This window comes from Alligator sinensis, unplaced genomic scaffold (assembly GCF_000455745.1).
Source record: "Alligator sinensis unplaced genomic scaffold, ASM45574v1 scaffold842_1, whole genome shotgun sequence".
Classification (NCBI taxonomy): Eukaryota; Metazoa; Chordata; order Crocodylia; family Alligatoridae; genus Alligator; species Alligator sinensis.
The window spans coordinates 1,073,974-1,092,723 of record NW_005842295.1 but is presented as its reverse complement, the minus strand read 5'-3'; the positions used below and the strand labels follow the sequence as shown (position 1 = coordinate 1,092,723).

Sequence of the window (18,750 nt, the reverse complement as noted above, 5' to 3'; positions counted from 1 at the left end):
GGGGAAAGCAGGGGGGAGAGAGAGACAGGAATCAAGAGAAAGGATAAGGTGACAACGAAAAACAAATCAAACAACCTGTTACGATACAGATCTGAACTGTAGTAGTATTACTAGTTGTTGTTTTTTTAGCAAGAATAAAACTACTGTCTGGAAAAGACAGGACCACCCATTGTCATAATTCCAGTTACAGAAGATGGGAAAAAAGGCTACACAGTACTTTCCCATAAATTACCTGGATTTCCTGGAAAATTTAAGAAGTGTTAAGTCATTCTTATGCCACAATTAAACTAAGATTAAAAAAAAAAAGTGAGAAGTTGTCTCTTTAGAACAACAAATCACAGAGATTTGAAGTAAACAGCCACTAAGGAATGGTGTCTGTCAGGACAATCCTTATTCAGAGTATAAAGTGCTTCATTTTAAACATGAGATGCAAGTTTTACTCATGTTAATTAAGAGGCAGTGCACACTTTCTGGTGGGTTTATAGTTCATGCTCTGTCCCCAGTCTCTTCCAACTCTCAGAAGAAATTTTAATAGATTACAGTAATCCTAGATCTCCTCCTGAACATAGCTTTGCTGAAATAATGATTTTATCACAAGTGCTTGACTGCTGAAAAAAGCATTCAGCTTGCAGAACATAAAAAAGGTAGAGTCAAACATGACCACACAACCGTGACAGATTCCTTCAAGTTGCAATTGACTGCGAGTACCAGTGTGGAGCACGAGGTATGAGGAGGGGTGGGGGGGAATTCTTATTTGAACGGGAGTCGAAGTAAAGCTCATCACAAGGGCTGTCCGTAACGGACACAAAATGAATAGCTCGAGAATTTAGAAAAAAGAGATGTAATATAATTAATGTCATTGTTAGAGTGAATGCCTTTCAAACAAGTTCTCTTAATATTATAGATAGAAATTAAAACAAACGTTTTCTATTTTGGAAGCCACTTCTATGCCGAAAGCGTCTGTCACAGAAAAATCTTACAATTAGGTAGGAAAATCTTATTTTTCTTTACACTACCATCATCTGTGGGAGGGTATATTAATAAGCTCCTACTGAATTAATGGCAGACATGGGCTGCGTGGCAGCTCCTTTAATCTTGCAGGTTCCCCTGCTCCCCCAATGACTGGCGGATGGGCCCTGCTGCTTGCTCTTAAAAAGCAAATAAATAAATAAAATCAGTAGGGAGGCAAAGACTGCAGTTTTCAGGAGCAAGTGGCAAGGCCCCTCTGCCAATCACCAGTGAGGGAGGCAAGGAGGAAGGGAAGGTGCTTGTAAGATTAAAGGAGCCACCGTGGAGCCCACTTCCACCACAAAGTCAAATGGTCCCTACCTATTATACACACATTTCTAACTAAACTGAAGGATACCCTTTACAAAACACCACGGTGTCTCTCTTATAACAAACATATCCGGAAGCACTTGAAATCTGACTTTTCTACTCATAAAGAACATTTATGAGTACATTTTATCTTTTGCTACAGAAAACTTTGAGTACAAGTTTACTTCTAAAACAACAACAGCAACTAAACATGCACAAGAAACCCAACGATCACTTTACACCGAGATCTCCACTATCATAAATGTTATGGCAAAGTTCGGCAACCAATATTTAAAACATCTGCAAAATTACTTTAGGAACAACACACAGTTTCTCTCTCTCTCTTATCTGCACCCCCAAGTCAGGGGTACCAAAAATCCAACCTGCAGGCCAGATCTGACCTATGTAGGTGGGTCAACCAGCCAGAGGAGTTTCTTGTGAGCTGGACCACATACATCTGTGGGACAGATCGAGCCTCACGGGCCTTTTGTCATAGTTGCCAGAGCTAGGCAGCGGTAGCATTAATACCATTATTTCAGTGTGGCCCCAGAACCCAAAGATTTAACGCTGCTCACCACCAGTCCTTACCTACTGAAGACAGGGTTGCACCTGAGGACTAAGATCGGTGGCAAGGGGAAAGACAGGGAGAGGCTGGTTGAAACAGCATTAACTTTTCGGGTTCCAGAGCCACACCAAAACAGCAGCTCTGGCAACTGCGCTGATTAACACCACTGCCACCACTTGCAGGATGTCCAGCTCACAGGGTCCAATGATTTTAACACTGCTGTTAAGTCTTACATCTAGGTCCCCCCTGCATGTGTGAACAGAGGTGTGATGGGATCCAATGCATGATCCACACAATTGTGCCTCCTGCCATACCACGTGTGCACAGTAGGTGGCGCGATTGTGGGATCACACAGATCCCATTGTGCCTTATTGCTGGTGCAGGGGGAGCCTGATCCGGTGCTCCCCCTGCACTGACAAGAAGCTCTATGAATGGCTGGGACCCCCCTCAGTTGAGGGGCTCCCAGCTGTGACCCCACACACGCCAGGGGATGGGGGATTGTAGCAGCTGCAATCCTCAAGCCCCAGGGGTTTCACACACCCCTGAACCTGGGAGATCACAGCAGCCATGACCCCCCAAGCCCCAGGGGTTTCACTCAGCCCTGGGGCAGCTATGGCTTCCAGCTAGGAGGGCCCAGCTGGGCCACAAAACCCAGTGTCTACAGCTACCTACAATGACTTCTAGTGACTGACAAGTTTGAGAAGCTTACTACAACATTAAGTCATTTTGTAAGCTACAACAACTGAACACAACAAAATGTTTAGTCTTCCAAGTTTGCACTCTTGGAATTGCCTGGTAAGATGCTTGCCACATGTATCAATTGAATTAAAATAACCCACATCCTAAATGCTGTTGATTTCCAAGCATAAACTAATCTCTTCGCCTTAAACACCTTAAAGCCTCATGAGGTTATATAGAATACCAAGTAATTAATTTCTTAATGTGCTGATCTCCTATTGTACCAATAATTACAGTAAGTTTCATAAGCATCCTGGATAGCCTCTTAAGTGTTTTAATTAGAGGTGCATCAATATATTGGTGGCATATCAGATTGGCACTGATAAAAGAAAAACTAACATTATCTGCCATCAGCTTTTTTTGGCTGGTGTAGCCAATAAATGTCATCGATAAATGCCACATGCATGTGCGTAGCCGCAGCATGCACACAGCCAGAAATGCAGCCCAGCAGCCTGAAGAGCAGCCTCCTGTCATTAAGTTTGCAGAGAGGAAGGGGCGTGAGGGTTAGATTGAGACCACCATGGTGAAGGAAGGAGGGACTGGGGCAGGGCCTACCCAGACAAGACGGTGAATGCAACCCTGGGGCTGGGAGCAGGATGGAGCTGCAGACAGCTCATCTGTGGGATGCAGGAAGGGTGGCTTCCTGCCACTGAGAACACCCCTGGGAGAAGTATGGGGGGCATGTGCCCCCCCCCCCCAGATGTGTGCAGGGCAAGGGCATGCTGCCTGCTGCTGGCTCCAGGCCAGGGGCTGCACCAGCCTCTTCCCAGCAAGGGGTCTAGGCTAGGACTGCACTCGGGTCCAATTCAGCTGCATGGGGTGGGTAGCAGTAGTGCTAGGGGGGGCCTTGGGGCGCTACAGCCACCCCAAAATACCCTGTAACCTCCCCATAGCCACCCCTCCCAGCACTGAGCCTGCCCCACCCCTGCCCAGCCCCGGAAGAAGCCAGTGCAGCCCCCATCCCTGAGTCCGCAGTGAGCAGCCTGCCCTTGCCCGGTACACAAATCCAGGGAGGCACATGTCCCCCATGCCTCCCCCAGGGGTGCGCACAGTGGTGGGGATCTGCCCACCCACCCCACCTCTTTGAACAAGCCACCCATAGCTCCATCCCACTCCCTGCCCCAGACTTGCATTCACCATCCTGGCTGGGCAGCACCTGCCCCACCCCCACTCCTTGCCTCACCATGGGGCCTCAATCTGCCTTCCCCCATGCCCCTTCCTCCCTACAGACTTACCTGCAGGATGCTGCTCTCCCAGCTAACTGGCTGCATTCCTGTAAACCAGCTATTGGATTGGTATCGGCCAATATGGCTGGTTAATAACCAGCTATCAGTATTGACCAAGAAAATCTTTATCAGTGCACCCCTAATTTTAATAATGTAGCAGTATATACCCAAATGCCTTCTCAAAGTTCACCAGAAGCCCCTTGAAAAAGCTTTTAGAAACTGGAAATCCCCAAACTTTAGTTAGATGCATTCAAATGACAAAAATAAGATGCCCTTTCTTCTAAGTAAAAGGATAATGGTCCACAACGCTCCCTGATGGCAGTCAAGAATCTTTTTTACATGCTAATGCTTTAATTATGATGGCAAATTATTTTCAGGGCATAATATGATCATCTCTGATGCAAGCTATTCGGCAGTATAAGACACATAAAGAGAGGCAATAATAAAAACAGAGAAACAACTAGAATTGATTACTCCAGAGAAGGACGAGGTTCAGGAAAATCAAGGAAGACAGCTTGAATGGTCTGAAGGAATTTAAAGTGTCACTCCTGCTTAGGCTCAACAATCTTGACGGTCATCCACAGGGAAGACAATGGTATAAGTAATGACAGGTTCCTGTCTTAAGGGGCTTTCTCAGTAAAATACTGCTTATAGCAGCAATCCAGCAGTGGTGTCTTATGTAAGTAATATTGAAAGGAGTACAGCCTCTGGGAGAGCTCTATCATGGAGATGCCAGGCCTTCCAATTTTCTATGGATGGTGTTGTCAGCTACCAAAGAGCATTTGTAAGAACAAATTGTTTCTTTTACAGGACATGAGCAGAGTACTACCTCTCTATCCCAAGACAGGGCTGAAAACATTTGTCTCTACATGAGGAACAGGCTGTAATATTAAAAATACTTTAATTCTATCTTATTAGATTTCTTAATTTCACTCAATTAAAAAAAAGAGATACACACATTTGATTTACAATAGCAGTTTAAAAGCAAGTGTGCTACACTTGATTCATAATCTGGACAAAAGTACAATTTACCAGCTGGTCAGACTTTTTTTCACAATAAGGACTTCTCAAATTACAATAATTAACTTCCACATTTTATTTAATTTCATTTTAAAAAAAGAGAAAATTTTAACAACTGAATTAATAATCTAAAATACATGTATTGACTTAAGTAGCATCAGGACTGCTGAACTATTATGGCAGTTAAAGCTGTATTTATAAAAATGAACTTAGGTTTTCTATCTCTCTGGTTTAAGAGTTTCATAATTTTTTTTAAAAGGCAGCTCCATGTAACGGAATAGCTAATAAAATATTAATTTCACTTATGGGAAAGAAAAATCTAAGAAAGCATTTTAAAATATTTTAATGTGTAGAATTCTGCTGTCTTACACATTTAAGAAATATGTTTCTTGTAATGGCAGTTTAATAATTGACATTACACAAATTTTCTTCTCACAGTCCTTAAAAAACAAGGAACCTTTAAGAACTGTAGATAACAATTAATCCTAATAACTTTTTATTTTCTATCCCAAATGGGCTAGAATTCCTAATCGACAAAAAAGAGCAATTTCCCATTCTCCATGATGCCAGACTAGCTGAGCAACGTTCTGCAAACCACTTTGCCCATGACTCGGTTTCCCCACCTGTAAAATACATTTTAATATCTCTCATGGATGTTGAGAAACAACATTTCTGAGCATCCTACAGGTATTAATGAATACTGCAAGTCAGAAAAATAATCACTCATTTACTCCAAGTCATGCATTCCAAATTTTCTATATTTATAATAAAGTCCATATAGGCTGAAAAAACTTGCAAATATTTTTACATCACATTGCTTAATTTCATTTCAATCACATTAGCTCATACATCATTAAGTTTGTGTGGGTTTAAAAAAAAAGAAAAGAAAAGAAAGTGGCTATAGACAAAGAACTAAACAAATTTTGCAGACAATTTCAGAGAAATGTCTGTGCGAAAAGATTACAATTATTCTTCGTGGTAAGCTTATTAAATCAAATCCCTAGTGACAGTACTCTGGGGCTAGAGGAAACAGACTGTTACTATCATTGTTGCATTGACTTAAATACTAGTCTGGGAACTGAGGAAATTCCCTATTACCATTCCCTTAACTGTCCCAGAAGAGCCCACTGCTCATGCCGTTAAGCCTTTATACATTTTAATAAGCAAGACAAGCTATCAATCATATTTGTATTGGAATTTTTGCTTCCCTCAAAGGTCTTTGATATTTATTTGTGACCTCTAACACCCTACACCCTTTGGTACTGAACTGTTTGGGTCTGGGTGCTACATGCCTATATTACATTAATATTTGTGTTCAAAATAGTAACCACTTGTGGCAAGTGTCAACTCCACATTTCATTTAGAAACTGCAAAATATTATAAAAATTAGAAAAGGAGACATGGGGAGTGGAGAAGAAACACCTCAAGTGTGACCTACACAAGTACAAAAAAAAGGAGAAAAATCCAGTTGACAATTTGGCAGCAAGCTTAGTCCTTCATTTCAAAGTTTTATGTTAATACACTTGATGTAGTACTAAAGAATGGAATCCAATAGACTGAGTTAAACTCCAAAACACACTGCGAGAGTCCAGATGAGCATGGTTATGCAGTATGTGGTGTCGCAAACACATTTGCAGTGCCACATACTGTAGTCTGGCATTCTACGCGCTGCAAGAGCACACTGCCCAAGCGTGCACTGTGCCAGGTTTCCACCCCCCTTCCATGGGATTTTTTGACCCCTGGATATGCAGGGGTCAAAAAACAACCCATGGGGGGAAAAAAAAACCCCAAAATCGGCACAACGCATGGTTGGGCAGCAAGTGCTGCTGAAAAGCAGAGCTGAGCTGCGTTCTGCTGTCAGCCAGGCTCTGTGCAACAGAATTGCTGCAGCTGCAGCCCCAGGAGGCCCCCAGTACCTCAGGTAAGGCTGCTGGGGCTAGCACAGTGCTGACCCCAGGCTCTCCTACTGCTGCCAGGGTAACTCGCAGCACACCAAAGCGTGCGTGGCATGGACACTCCCCAGGGACAAGTAGCTGTGGTGAAAAGTGCACTGCTGCTAGTTATCCCCAGAGAATAAAATGTCCATGCATGTCTCGATATGCCCTGTCCAATTAAAATAAACCAATAATAACACTTTAACATGAATGGTAGTTACCAGTCTCTGCCCAATAAAAGGGATGAGAAAGTCTAGACTGTTATCTTTTACTCAGTGGTGCATCTACACATGCAATTTATGTGACATGATGAACTCCACAGCAGCTCAAGCTGGAGTAAACTGCTCCCAGGTGTAGCATCTACAAATGCACCTGGGACAGCAGCAATTCAAGCTGGGGCACAGCACAGCCAAGCTGGCAGGAGGCACGGGGGCTCAGTCCTGGGCTCCGGCAGCATCGGGTGGTGGAAAGGCCTGGCTGGGGCATCATGGTGCTGACCTTGTGGAGTCACACGGTTAGGAGTCAGGCAGGACTCTGGACCCTGCCTGGTCACCATTTACACATTGTGTTTCTGCACAGTAAGTGACTCCACACTAAGATAGTACTGTTGCTGGTGACAGTACTATCTTAGTGTGGAGTCAATTAGTTTACTGCACCCTAATTCCAATACATATGTAGAAGATGGTGAACACTTTACTGTGGAGTTAATTAGTCTACTCAGCAGTAAAGCACATGTGTAGAAGCGCCCACTGAGAAGGAAGCTAGTCCAGCTCAAGATGATGAGCAGAAGGGGAACCATAAGAATGATAGTAGATTGCTTTACCAAAACTTTTTTTTTTTTTTTATACCTTTCGTAATATATGCTGTTAATGCATGCAATCAGAATACATATTTCTGGGTCAGAAAGCATTAGTAGTAAGATGTCATTAAAAAAACCCAAAAGAACCCAAACAATAACCCACCAATTTCACTACCACTACCACCATCCTGAATGCTCCACAAGATAATGCTACTTTCTGAGGCAACGGCAACCATCTTATCTTTGTCCCCATGAGGACCACCAACCACTTTCGCATTCAGCGCTACTCGTTCTATAGTCCAATCCAGGTATGGACTTGTGAAAACCTGTTGCCAGCCTGAGGACTCTTTGATTCTGAAATGGAAGAAAAGAAGAACAGAGTGGCACATTAACACAATTTGCTTACCGATACAGTACAATAAAGCAATCCATACTGAAAAGAAGGTAAAAAGATGTGGGTTTGCTGACTAGTGCTGGTACAAATTTATGGCAGTTGTACTAAATTTATCCATACCAAATTTTAGCCTAGCAGTTCTCATTCACAACCTGAAGCTCTACTATACAGTATGGCTTAAGCCAAAAGAGTATCTCATTCTAAAAAAGAAAAACACTGAATTCACCAAACATACTTTTTCACAAACTTATAACCTTATAATTTAATTTTAGCTTCTACCTCACTGCTGAGAACAGAACATTTTATGAACACTTTTCTCAGAGATTTTTTCTTCTATTTACTCATGTACCTCTTTGTTCAAATGAGCGAATATCAGAGTTACAAAAGCAGGACTCCTGAAAATATTCTGATCTATTTCAGGTCTTGCATTGCATTCATCAACATATTACTCGAGTGCTTTCCAGTGGGACCTTAAGCAGCAGGACTAATGTTTGTCAGGTGTTTGTTCTCTCACTCTCCCCACAGGAGAGAAGCCAGAGTAGTTTTGTTTTGAGATTTTATAGCCTTGGCCTTTTTTTTTTTTTTTTTTTAAAATATGCACGTTTCTGTACGTTAGAAAAATATTAAAGAAATGTGCCTTGCACTTTGAGTGGAAGTGACACTATAACAGCTCATGGTTCCCAGAAAAAAAGTTCATTCCAGTTATGGACCGACCCCAAGAAACTGTTGTCTTCTGCACAGATGAGCAGAAAAGAGTTCCATCTGTGCCAGAAGAGTTAAGTTGTCAATCAGTCTTTTTCCTGGAGCTTGAGGCAGTTTTTCATACATCTTGGGCTCAGGCCAGAATGCCTTGAAGATAAGGATGACCAAGAATTGGAATCAAAATTCTATGGGAAATCAGTTTGGAGGACAGATTAGATCAGCCTGCAGACAGCCAGTGTGGTTGAGATGTACTGCAGCATGTTGTACTGGTTGTGTGGGGGTGTACAGCATGTGTATAAGTTTAGGAGAAGAAGCTACTACTGAATTGCTATATTTTCTGTAAGACTGCATGTGAAAAGGTTAAGTATCACCAATGTCAAATACTTAAATTATATTTTAAACTTTTTAGAAATCAGTTTTTAATTGTTCTGCAACTGATCAATGAAAAAGATTAAATATTGCATACATATTGCTAAGCAGAAGAGCCAATTTTTTTAAGTCTTTACAAAACTTTCTTCATTAAACATTTAAAGTGTTAATTCATTAAAGGAGATTATAACATACCTTTCAAGTGTTCGGATCCATCTTACAATAAAAATGCAAAGAAAGTTTTAAAATATTTTTTTACTGCACGAACCTCAGAGACTAAATCTACTGCAAACTGCCACTTCATGACTTTAATCATGTTTTTCAACCATTCCATCTCTACCTTTCACATTCTCCTGAGGCTATGACACCTCAAGAGACCATCTGGCTATGATGCACGGATGTTATTTTTTTTGCACAGATACCACTCAAGTACACTAGCAATGCATATGTACAGTCATTTTAAAATTAAAATGTTATGCTGCCTCCCACCTTCCAGATGCCCTAAAATTGCCACAAAGAGTCTTGGTCTTAATCTAAGCAGGAACAAGATGAACCAAAGGATAAGTAGGTATGAACATTTCAGGGGCCAAGAAAGAGGAAGCAAACATAGATCATGCTTCCCACTTCCTTCCAATTTAATTTAAAGAAAGGAGTCTAAACTGACACTGGAAACTGATGCACATAATATGAATGAAGAAAGGACAGCTTTGGATTTACATTTTGAACATGTCCTGTTATTAGAGCACACTTAAAATTGTGATGCTCTACTTAAAGTAAAAGGAATACTGATGACCTAGTTCAAAATGGTAAAACTGGTTTATCCAGGTTACCATGCAGGAAAAGGAGCTTTCATTTATGAGAACTGCCATACAATGAGCAACAACAACAACAAAAAATAGATGGAACACTGAAAAGAGGGAAGAACAATAGGTAATTGTGGCTTGCACCATGCAAATCAGATGATTTTATTAAATAAGTTTAATACTGAACCGAAATTAGCTGGGGGGGGGGGGGGGGTGGTTTAAAGACAATAACTATTTCACTTGGTAATGCTTAAGTACAGCAGCACATTTTTATTTAAAACACAGCTCCACTAAACTATAGAACTGAAGTACAAGACAGATTAGCAGCCCTCTTACAAATATGCAAAAGAAAGAAAGAGCAGTGGATTTCACTGTACAGATGCATAAATTCTTAGGAATACTGCAATGCTGTATTCTACACAAATTTCCAGAACACACATTTTTCAGTTTTTAAATGCATAGGGAAGAGGAATATTTAAAATGAATCTTCCAAAGTAATTTAAATAATCCTTGCTTTAAATAGAGCAGTTAGTCCACTATACAAATCAAACAATGGAGACCACTACTCAATTCTGTAACTTACTACTGTAGTTACATTTAAAATACAAGTTTAAATTTACACAATTTAAGTGGACTTTTAAAGATGTCCCTATTACCATAACAGCAAGAAATTCTGCAATGATAGTGGAAATGAGGTGCAGTAGAAAAGTTAGTTATATGATCCCCCAAAAGGTGCATGCCAATATTACCGCTGGACTAGGAGTTTTCATATTTAAAAATGGAACAGGTTAAGATTTGAAAGAAATTAACAGCATAGGATTCTGTAAATCATGTACCATATTTATTTGAATCCATGCCAGGTTTTGCCCCATCCCGCAATCAACATGGGAGAAAATAAGCCTGGTATTGGATCTGAGTACAGCATGGCACAGGTGGCTGCTGCAGCTCTGGCTCCAGCCCAACTCTGGAGGAGACAATGCAGTACTGGGGAAGTGGGGCAGCAAGCCTGGGGGAGGCCACATGGTACAGGCTAGGGACACACAGGAAAGACCACCCAGCAGCAGGGGAGCTGCTATGGCTCCAGCTCCAGGGCAGGGGCAAGTGGCCTGGGGGCAGGTACCAGGGGCTGCAATCACCAAGAAGTGCAAGGTGACGCAGGGGCAGATGGACAACGCAAAGGACAGACTGCCTAGCCCTCTGCTGCTGCTTTTCCTGCCACAACAGAGTGGGGGGAACAAATTTAAGATGACTCTCCAGTAATCAGATTCTATACATAGAAAAGAACGCATTTATGATTTTCCATGTATAGATTCTAAATTATTGGGGGGGGGTCATCTTAAACTTGAAGTCATCTTGGATTTAGTTCAATACAGTAATTAGAACACCTATATAAAAGGAGGAATCTAACCCACAGAAAAGTACTAAGCCATACCTATAGCAAACTGCAAAATGGGCATAGGCAGCCACAATCCAGTTATGGTGGCCAGCTACTATTAAAACCTTCCGTGGATCCACAGGAAATCCTAGAAAGTAATATGGAAAAAAAAAATTACTGCCAGTTATAGCATCATTCTTTAACCAAACTTAGGCACAGAGAGAGAGAGACTTCAGAATAATAACCAAAAATTGAACTGCGTTCTCAAACTGGGATTTCCAAAAACAGTTTTATAGAATTACCTGCCTTCTGAGAGGGTGTGTGCGACTGACACTGCCCCTTAAACACTGTCATTATTAGTGATCTATTCAACTATAGATTCTGATATGAAAAGCTATTATGTTCTTTAGCAGAATTAAGCAACTTCAGCTAACAACTGGTAAGTCCAAAGCATCTCAAACAGCATAATTTATGTTTAAACAACAGGAATGTAAAGTCTACTTTCTTGTAAATAGCTTTTAATTTACATCAAACCGGCACAATATTTGAGGCTAAGCTATGCACATTTACATAAGTGGATTAAATCATTTTCTCCAATACAGAATTTTAAGAAGCAATTCCAGAGGGAGCTATTTTTAATTATAAAAGATGCAAGACCCCAGAATACCTCCACTTGCTCTTTTGTTTGTTATACAGTAGGGGAGATACTTTGTGTTTTTCCACAGAAGACAGTTTTTGGCCCTAAGAAATCTGAAGAGTTTAAAGGCCTTCCTCCAATGTTACCACCATGCTTCATAGGATCAATGTACAAACAGATGAACTTCTCAGTGAAACAGACAAAGTGGATCCATGGAGCCTAAGCAGGCTGTGGGGGTGACACAGTAGAACCAAGGGATGGCACAGAACTGGGGTTATTGACGTTTTTGGATCAGTGTACCCCAGTGGCTGGAAGCAGGGTGGGTGGGGTGGAAGCAGGGTAGCACATGGCCGAATGCGGAGCAGCAGTAGCCGCTGCATGCAACCTTCCCCTGCCCCACCCGTGTCTGACCAGATGGGTGGGGCCTGAGTGGCAGCACGGGATGGTACATGGCAGCACTCTGTCCTTGCCTGCCCATGCGCACTCCCTAGTGCCTTCTCAAGTACCCCCAGTGATACACGTACCCCCAGCTGACAACACCTGGCATAGAAACCTTGCATGGCAGAAGATAATGAGCATGAGAGAACAGAGGCACACAGGGCACTCAGGTAGACAACACAACCCGACATCATTCAGAGATGACAAAAAAAGGGCATGAAACTGTTCTTAGCAAACTTTTAAAAAACAATTAAATGGGAAACTGCAAAACAAGATATTATGTAAAGCATGGATTGTGTGAAGTATAATTTAAACAGGGTGCATCTACACATGCGTTTTACTTCCAAGTAGACCAGGGATGAGCTAAAGGCCAGCAGCCGGACTCCACTTCCCAGCAGCCCCTACCCCCTATGTTGCTGTGACCAGTTTCCATGGAGACCCCAGTAGTGGTGACTGCATGGAGCAAGGGTTTCCATAGAGACTGGCCCCAGCAGCACTGGCAGGGCATGCAGCTGGGTAGGGAGCTGCTCCAGGGCCCAAGATGAGATCTTGCAGTTGTGGCAGCATGGTCCAGAGCTGGGGCAGAGCCAGGGGTGTGCAACTGCCAAGGAGTGTAAGCAGGAGGTGAAGAAGGCAAGAGTCAGGCTGCCTGCCCCTCTGCTTCTGCTTTTCCTGCCACGATAGTGTGGGGGGAACAAATTTAAGATGACCACAGTCTGATCTATAATCACAGACCTAAAGCTGATGCATGGGCTAAACACTTCTTTCAGGTTAAATGAAACAATTAAGCCCCTTTAAGCATGGCAGCTGGAAAAAACTTACTATCACTGAGCCATGTGACTTTCCCTGGAATTGGTGGCTAACACAAGGGTTATGGACAAGATGTGCGTGAGAAAGCGGAAAAGACAGTAAAAGAACATTTAGTTATACAATCAAGTTCTACTTGTTTCACAGGACCGATTACATTCAGTGTACAAAATGGACCATGAATAATGCAAAGAATTTCGAGAGAGAGAATGTTCTTTTACACTTCTGGCATTAGTTTAAAACCCAAGAGAGCCTGGCTCTATCAGATTCACTACGTGATGTCACGTAAGACTAACACAACAAACAAGTTGAGCAAATTTATTCTACTTAACCTAACTTCTGAGTGCATAACATTATAACCTTAACATTTACTTTTCCCCATAGATATCAGGCTATATCTCCAGACACATGGTAAGTCCTTTGATTTTGATTTCCTATTGCAAGCTGCATTTTCAAAACGTTTCATTTGTGGAGGCAAGGAGGAGGGAATGCAACAGAGCGAGACATTCCTTACCTAGCCTGACTGTACCTTCTCTAGTACCAACAAGTGTGGGTTGGACACTACCCCCTCGGCCTTCAGCTTCAGAGCCATTTTGTTCTGTTCTGACATCAGTAGCTGGCCCAGCAGCATTGTTTATTTTACGAGAGGGTATGCCTACAAAAAAGGAAAGGACAGTTTTCAAAAAAAGCACTTGCACTTTTTCTTGTAATATTTCAGGAACTTTGTCCTTGCATGTTATTTCTAAAATGTAAAACGTTTGTTTTTTTTTTTTAAGTTCATAAAATAATCCTAGAAATCATAGCTTCATCCCTTCTACATTAATAATCAAATCCTTTTTTGACAATGGCTTGAAATAACCCCTTGCTGACAAGTGTCAGAAACCATATAGTTCTCCTACTTTATGTAGTATTTAAGACCCATACTTTACTGTTCAAAACAGTGCCATTGCTCTTGGATTTAACTTTTCTCCAGTTTTGTTAAGTTTTGCAGATTTGTGCAAGTATTTAAAATAAATCTGCTTTGGAAATTGACTCAACTTATGGAGATAAGTAGCTCCCATGGCAGGAAATAGTCCTCTTCCATCCCCACTAGGAAAAGAAATCTTAAGTGGATTCCATTCTCCTTTCCACTTCCTTGTGCATTCATCCAGTATTTTTCCCCCAGTTACATCATGTATAGTCTTTGGTGGTGCATACAGGCAATGCAAGCAAATGAGCAAATACTCAACTATGAAGGGATATATACCATGTTGCACCAAAGGGTACTGTTTACCAGCTTCACATTAAAGATTTTACCAAACAATATAGTCTGTTTGCCCATTAACTAATGGTTCTGTTGACAACCTTTCAAGCCAACAACCGTACAAGACTATGAAATGTAACAGTCCATATACTGAAACGACACACAATAAATACAGTAAAAAAACAGAGAAGTACCAGGAGGAGGTAGGTAGCCATGAAAAAGGACACTGCCACATGATGAACGTTCTAGCTCTTCACATAAGAGCAATCTTCTTACTAAGAAAAAAAAATAGCATCAAAAAGAAAAACCTTTAAATGAATCTTTAGGGGTTATAAACCTTGTTTTTAAACCAATCTTTGCAATACAACAGCAAATACTTGAAATACCACAATTTCTCTATAAACAAATTTGTTAATCATTCTGGCTTAGAGATGTTCAAAGTTTTAAAACATAAGAAGATTATTATTACGGCAATGCTAAGTATTAGAAATCACATAAAAAACATTTACCTAAAGGAGTGATTCCATAAAATTCAGCTTCATGTCTGAGAACATTAATACTTACTCCCCTGGAGGTGAAAGAAAGAGGAAAACAATGTCTTGAAAATATGTATTTTCCTTTTAAAAGAGGGAACATTAGATTTTTTTTTTTTTAAACTAGGGTTTGTCTCTCAGGAAGTTTTTGGTTAAAATAAGCTTCAGATCTAAACCTACTGGAAAACCTCAACTTAATAAACTAAGGCTGCTTGCAGATGTTAAAAATGTGCTTTACCGGAAGCAGCAGCATATTACTTCAACCCAGGTCTGCAGTGTCTGTAAATATCAGGCTTTCAGTGAGGCTTATTGGCACTTTTAGTGAAAGCTGATCAATCAGCTATTAGATAAAGTTCCCAAAAAGCCCCACTAAGGTGTCCAATCTTTACAGATGTCAGGAGTGCTGGGTTGAAGTAATGCACTGCCTCTTCTGGGCATGCTGGGGCTCAGTGTGGGAATGCGCCGAGTTTAAAGTACAGTGTCTTTTTTTTCCCCTCCGCATCTGCAAGCACTCCAAAAGTATTTCCACCCTAGAATTGAAATAGCCCATTGTTTGAAATAAAGTAGGGTGTTTTTTTTTTTAACCCTAGGTTAAGATCACTAAATTGAAGTTAGCATTACAGAAAAGCCTGCAGAAATTTGACCGAGAAATGTACCATATGTTACAAAACTGACATTATAACCAACTATAAATAAAAGACTTTCAGTCCTATACTTCATACCAGTGACTAAGCAGGAGTAGATGCTTTAGGGTCTTGTGCCCAATTTACTAGTCATGTGTTAGAATGCTTAATTTATCCATAGAATTAGAAAAGTCCTATCATGTAAAATTTCCACACTTGCAAACTATATTTTGGAAACTCTCTCAAAGAACCAGAACTTCTTACCGCAAGTCTAGCTCCTTTGTACGAAGAAAATTTAAAATGGGTGCAAATGCTGCTGGATCTCTATCAATAAATATCTACAAATAAAGAGAATTTACATTAAATACATTAAAAGTATGCTTTAAAATACCAGCTCCACTAACAAGACTATACTTCTGTCTGAAAGGAGAGGATACACCCTTTGCAGTCTCAAATTCATCTACAGTGGGTGCAGCTACACACGCACTACTGTGGAGCAGATTAATTAGCTCTGCAGTAAAGCATCACTGTCTACAGATACACCAGTATTAGGGTGCAGTAAACTAATTAACTCCACTGTAAACTAGTACCATTTCCAAGTAATTACAGTGGAGTAATTTAAATGCACTGAACACATCTAGATGCTGACCACAGGTGTAAATTGGACCCAGTCAGCCTGGGGCCTGCTTCACCCTGGCTCAAATTGCTGCTGTCCCAGGTGCACATGTGGACACTGCACCCAAAAGCAGTTTACTTTGGCTCACACTGCTCCAGAACTGATTGTTTCACATTAATTTCATATGCAGCACCCACTGAGTGGGAGTTAGCGTACAAGACACTCAATCACAAGATTTAGTCCAAGATGTTTAAACATGTGCACAAGCACATATAAAAGTCATTACCACCACACACACACACACCCCCCCCTAAGCAGTTTCATCCCTACCAACTTTCTAGTGGTACTTAGAGCAATCTCTTAAATCAAAAAATATAACTTGATCCCATGTACCTTTTTAAAAGAGAGAATGAGCAATGAATGAAACTGGGTTAAAGTTGCAAGGGCTACCCATGTCTTGAAACAGGAGCACACAGATGTAAGTTACAGCCTATAGCTCATATGAGTACAATTTGATATTGATAACATTGTTATATCTGTCTATACCCAGATACTATTGTGATAAGTAATAATATAAAACCATAAGACAGACATTCCAAAGTGTTGTTCGTCTCCTTGACTTTCCGATGAACAAGTTTGTTACCGCACATCTTTTTCTGGAAGTTCACTTTTAGGTCCCTTCATGATGGATAAAATAAACTAAAAAGCATATTATGGGTGCTAGCTCCTAAGTCCCACTGACTCCTGAATAACTCCACCTTTGAGAAACCTGAGATACCTTGAACAAAGGCAGGAGCAGTAATTTGCATCATCATCACAGAGCCTCACCACAGAGCTCAGAGACACCTTATCAGATAAGAAATGCCTGCCCAGAGGAGCTTTCTATTTATTTACTCCTCTGTGAAATATGAAACACTATAACCAGAAGGAAATATGAATACATCCTGCTTACCAAACAACTGTGAGGTAAACAGATTATTCCAACTTTTCTGAGCCTACTCTGCATATAAAATTAACTTTTCCAAACAGGAGATTTTACCACACCTTCAACTCTCCTATGAAATATGAACTTTCATTTCTACCCAGAAGAACTTTTACAATCTTTTCTCCAGTGCCTAATGAAGGGTGTTTGTGCCCAAAAGCTTGCAAATAAAAACTTTTTTTTGCAAAAATCCAGTTGGTCTAATAAAAGTTATCACCTCTACCACAAGTTCTGATTGCTTTTACCATTAGCCTTTAACTTAACAACTGACTTTTCTGAACCCGCGTGTGGTAGAAGTGGAAGCGATGCTAGCATAAACATGGCCAATATATAATACCAAAACAGTTGCACTCTATTTTACAAGGCTTTAGGAAACCTAGAAAAAAGTTAACTATTCAAGATTAATATCTGATCATCTAATATCTAATAAAAATATATTAATTCCTTAAGGTGTTTAATCTGCTATTTTTACTATATCTATGTAGTTGACCTAATAGTCTATCATATTAGAACCAAAGAGTAATATAGGTAACGTTTAGTATAATACAGATTTGGAAACAAACATTCATCATTTATCAATGGTGTTACTCACAGCACCAGTTTCATCTTTAAGCGTTGAAATTCTTCCACTCAGCAAACTAGAAAGAATTAAAAAGTTATTTTAGTTAAAATGTAGTCTATAAAGCACGTTATAATAAGGATAAGAATATTTATCTCCAGGCTGAAGAACCTATTCAATTTTTCATCAGAAGTTACCCAATAACTGTGCATCAAGATTGTGGAGACTTCATGGACTCATCACCTAGAAATTTTACAATCTCAGGAAGGATAAAAATAAAAAATCAGATGCATTAAATGCTCATGCTCTGTTGCAATGCTACATGAACACACAGTTTTGTACTAAGGTAAAATAAAGATCTGCTTGACTCTTTAGCGCAGAGTATTAAGAGAAATTCCTGCTAAGCTATATGAAGGGAAGGCACAGAGAACTGGTCATTTCCCTGGAACTCCATTTATTCTATCATTTCAGAGTACTACAACAGGTATTGTTACCAATAGCCTTCACTCATCCTCCTCTTATGTTTCACCTAAAGACACTAGCACTAGAGCAGATGCAGCCAGTAGAGATGTAAAGAGAAGGACAGAATTGAGAAAATTCAACCACAAGCGAAATCTCCATCTATAGGACATAACAATGTCACCTAGCAGGAACTGAAATCAGAATATTAAGTTGTGGGGGAGGGGAGGGGGGGGGGCTGGCAAAGAGACTATAAAAAACTCATAGGTTACATGTCAGAGAAGTTAATTATAGATTATATTTTACAGGACATTTAAAGAAAGAAAAAAAATAGCCCAACGAGAAGTGTACTTTTTGGAGTATGTATACTATTTGGAAGACACGACGGACATTTTCAAATATGGAGACAAAAATATGTAAACATCTAATTACTAACAGCTACTGCCGGAGCATACGAAAGAAAAGATATTCTAAATGTAGTCCCAAACAATGTTCACCAATTCCATCAAAAATAAATACTGTTAGCAACACTAAGCAATAGTGGCTCTAAATAGTACAAGTAATGCAGTATCCAGGCTGCTTTACAATATCCCAAAAATCAACTACTATTC

At 40.5% G+C, this 18,750-nt stretch overlaps 1 protein-coding gene across 1 annotated transcript in view; it reads right to left on the bottom strand.

Moving 5' to 3' along the window:
* KCTD3 (potassium channel tetramerization domain containing 3) overlaps nt 1-18,750 on the bottom strand; it is a gene marked incomplete at its 5' end in the record, with an annotated part of 45,997 nt that overhangs the window by 24,761 nt on the left and 2,486 nt on the right. Inside the window, 7 exons of the mRNA XM_025209558.1 lie at nt 7,763-7,953; nt 11,300-11,390; nt 13,639-13,779; nt 14,562-14,642; nt 14,877-14,935; nt 15,788-15,861; nt 17,714-17,759. Of these exons, the coding sequence (XP_025065343.1) occupies nt 7,763-7,953; nt 11,300-11,390; nt 13,639-13,779; nt 14,562-14,642; nt 14,877-14,935; nt 15,788-15,861; nt 17,714-17,759 (683 nt within the window). The remainder of the gene's footprint in view (nt 1-7,762; nt 7,954-11,299; nt 11,391-13,638; nt 13,780-14,561; nt 14,643-14,876; nt 14,936-15,787; nt 15,862-17,713; nt 17,760-18,750) is intronic.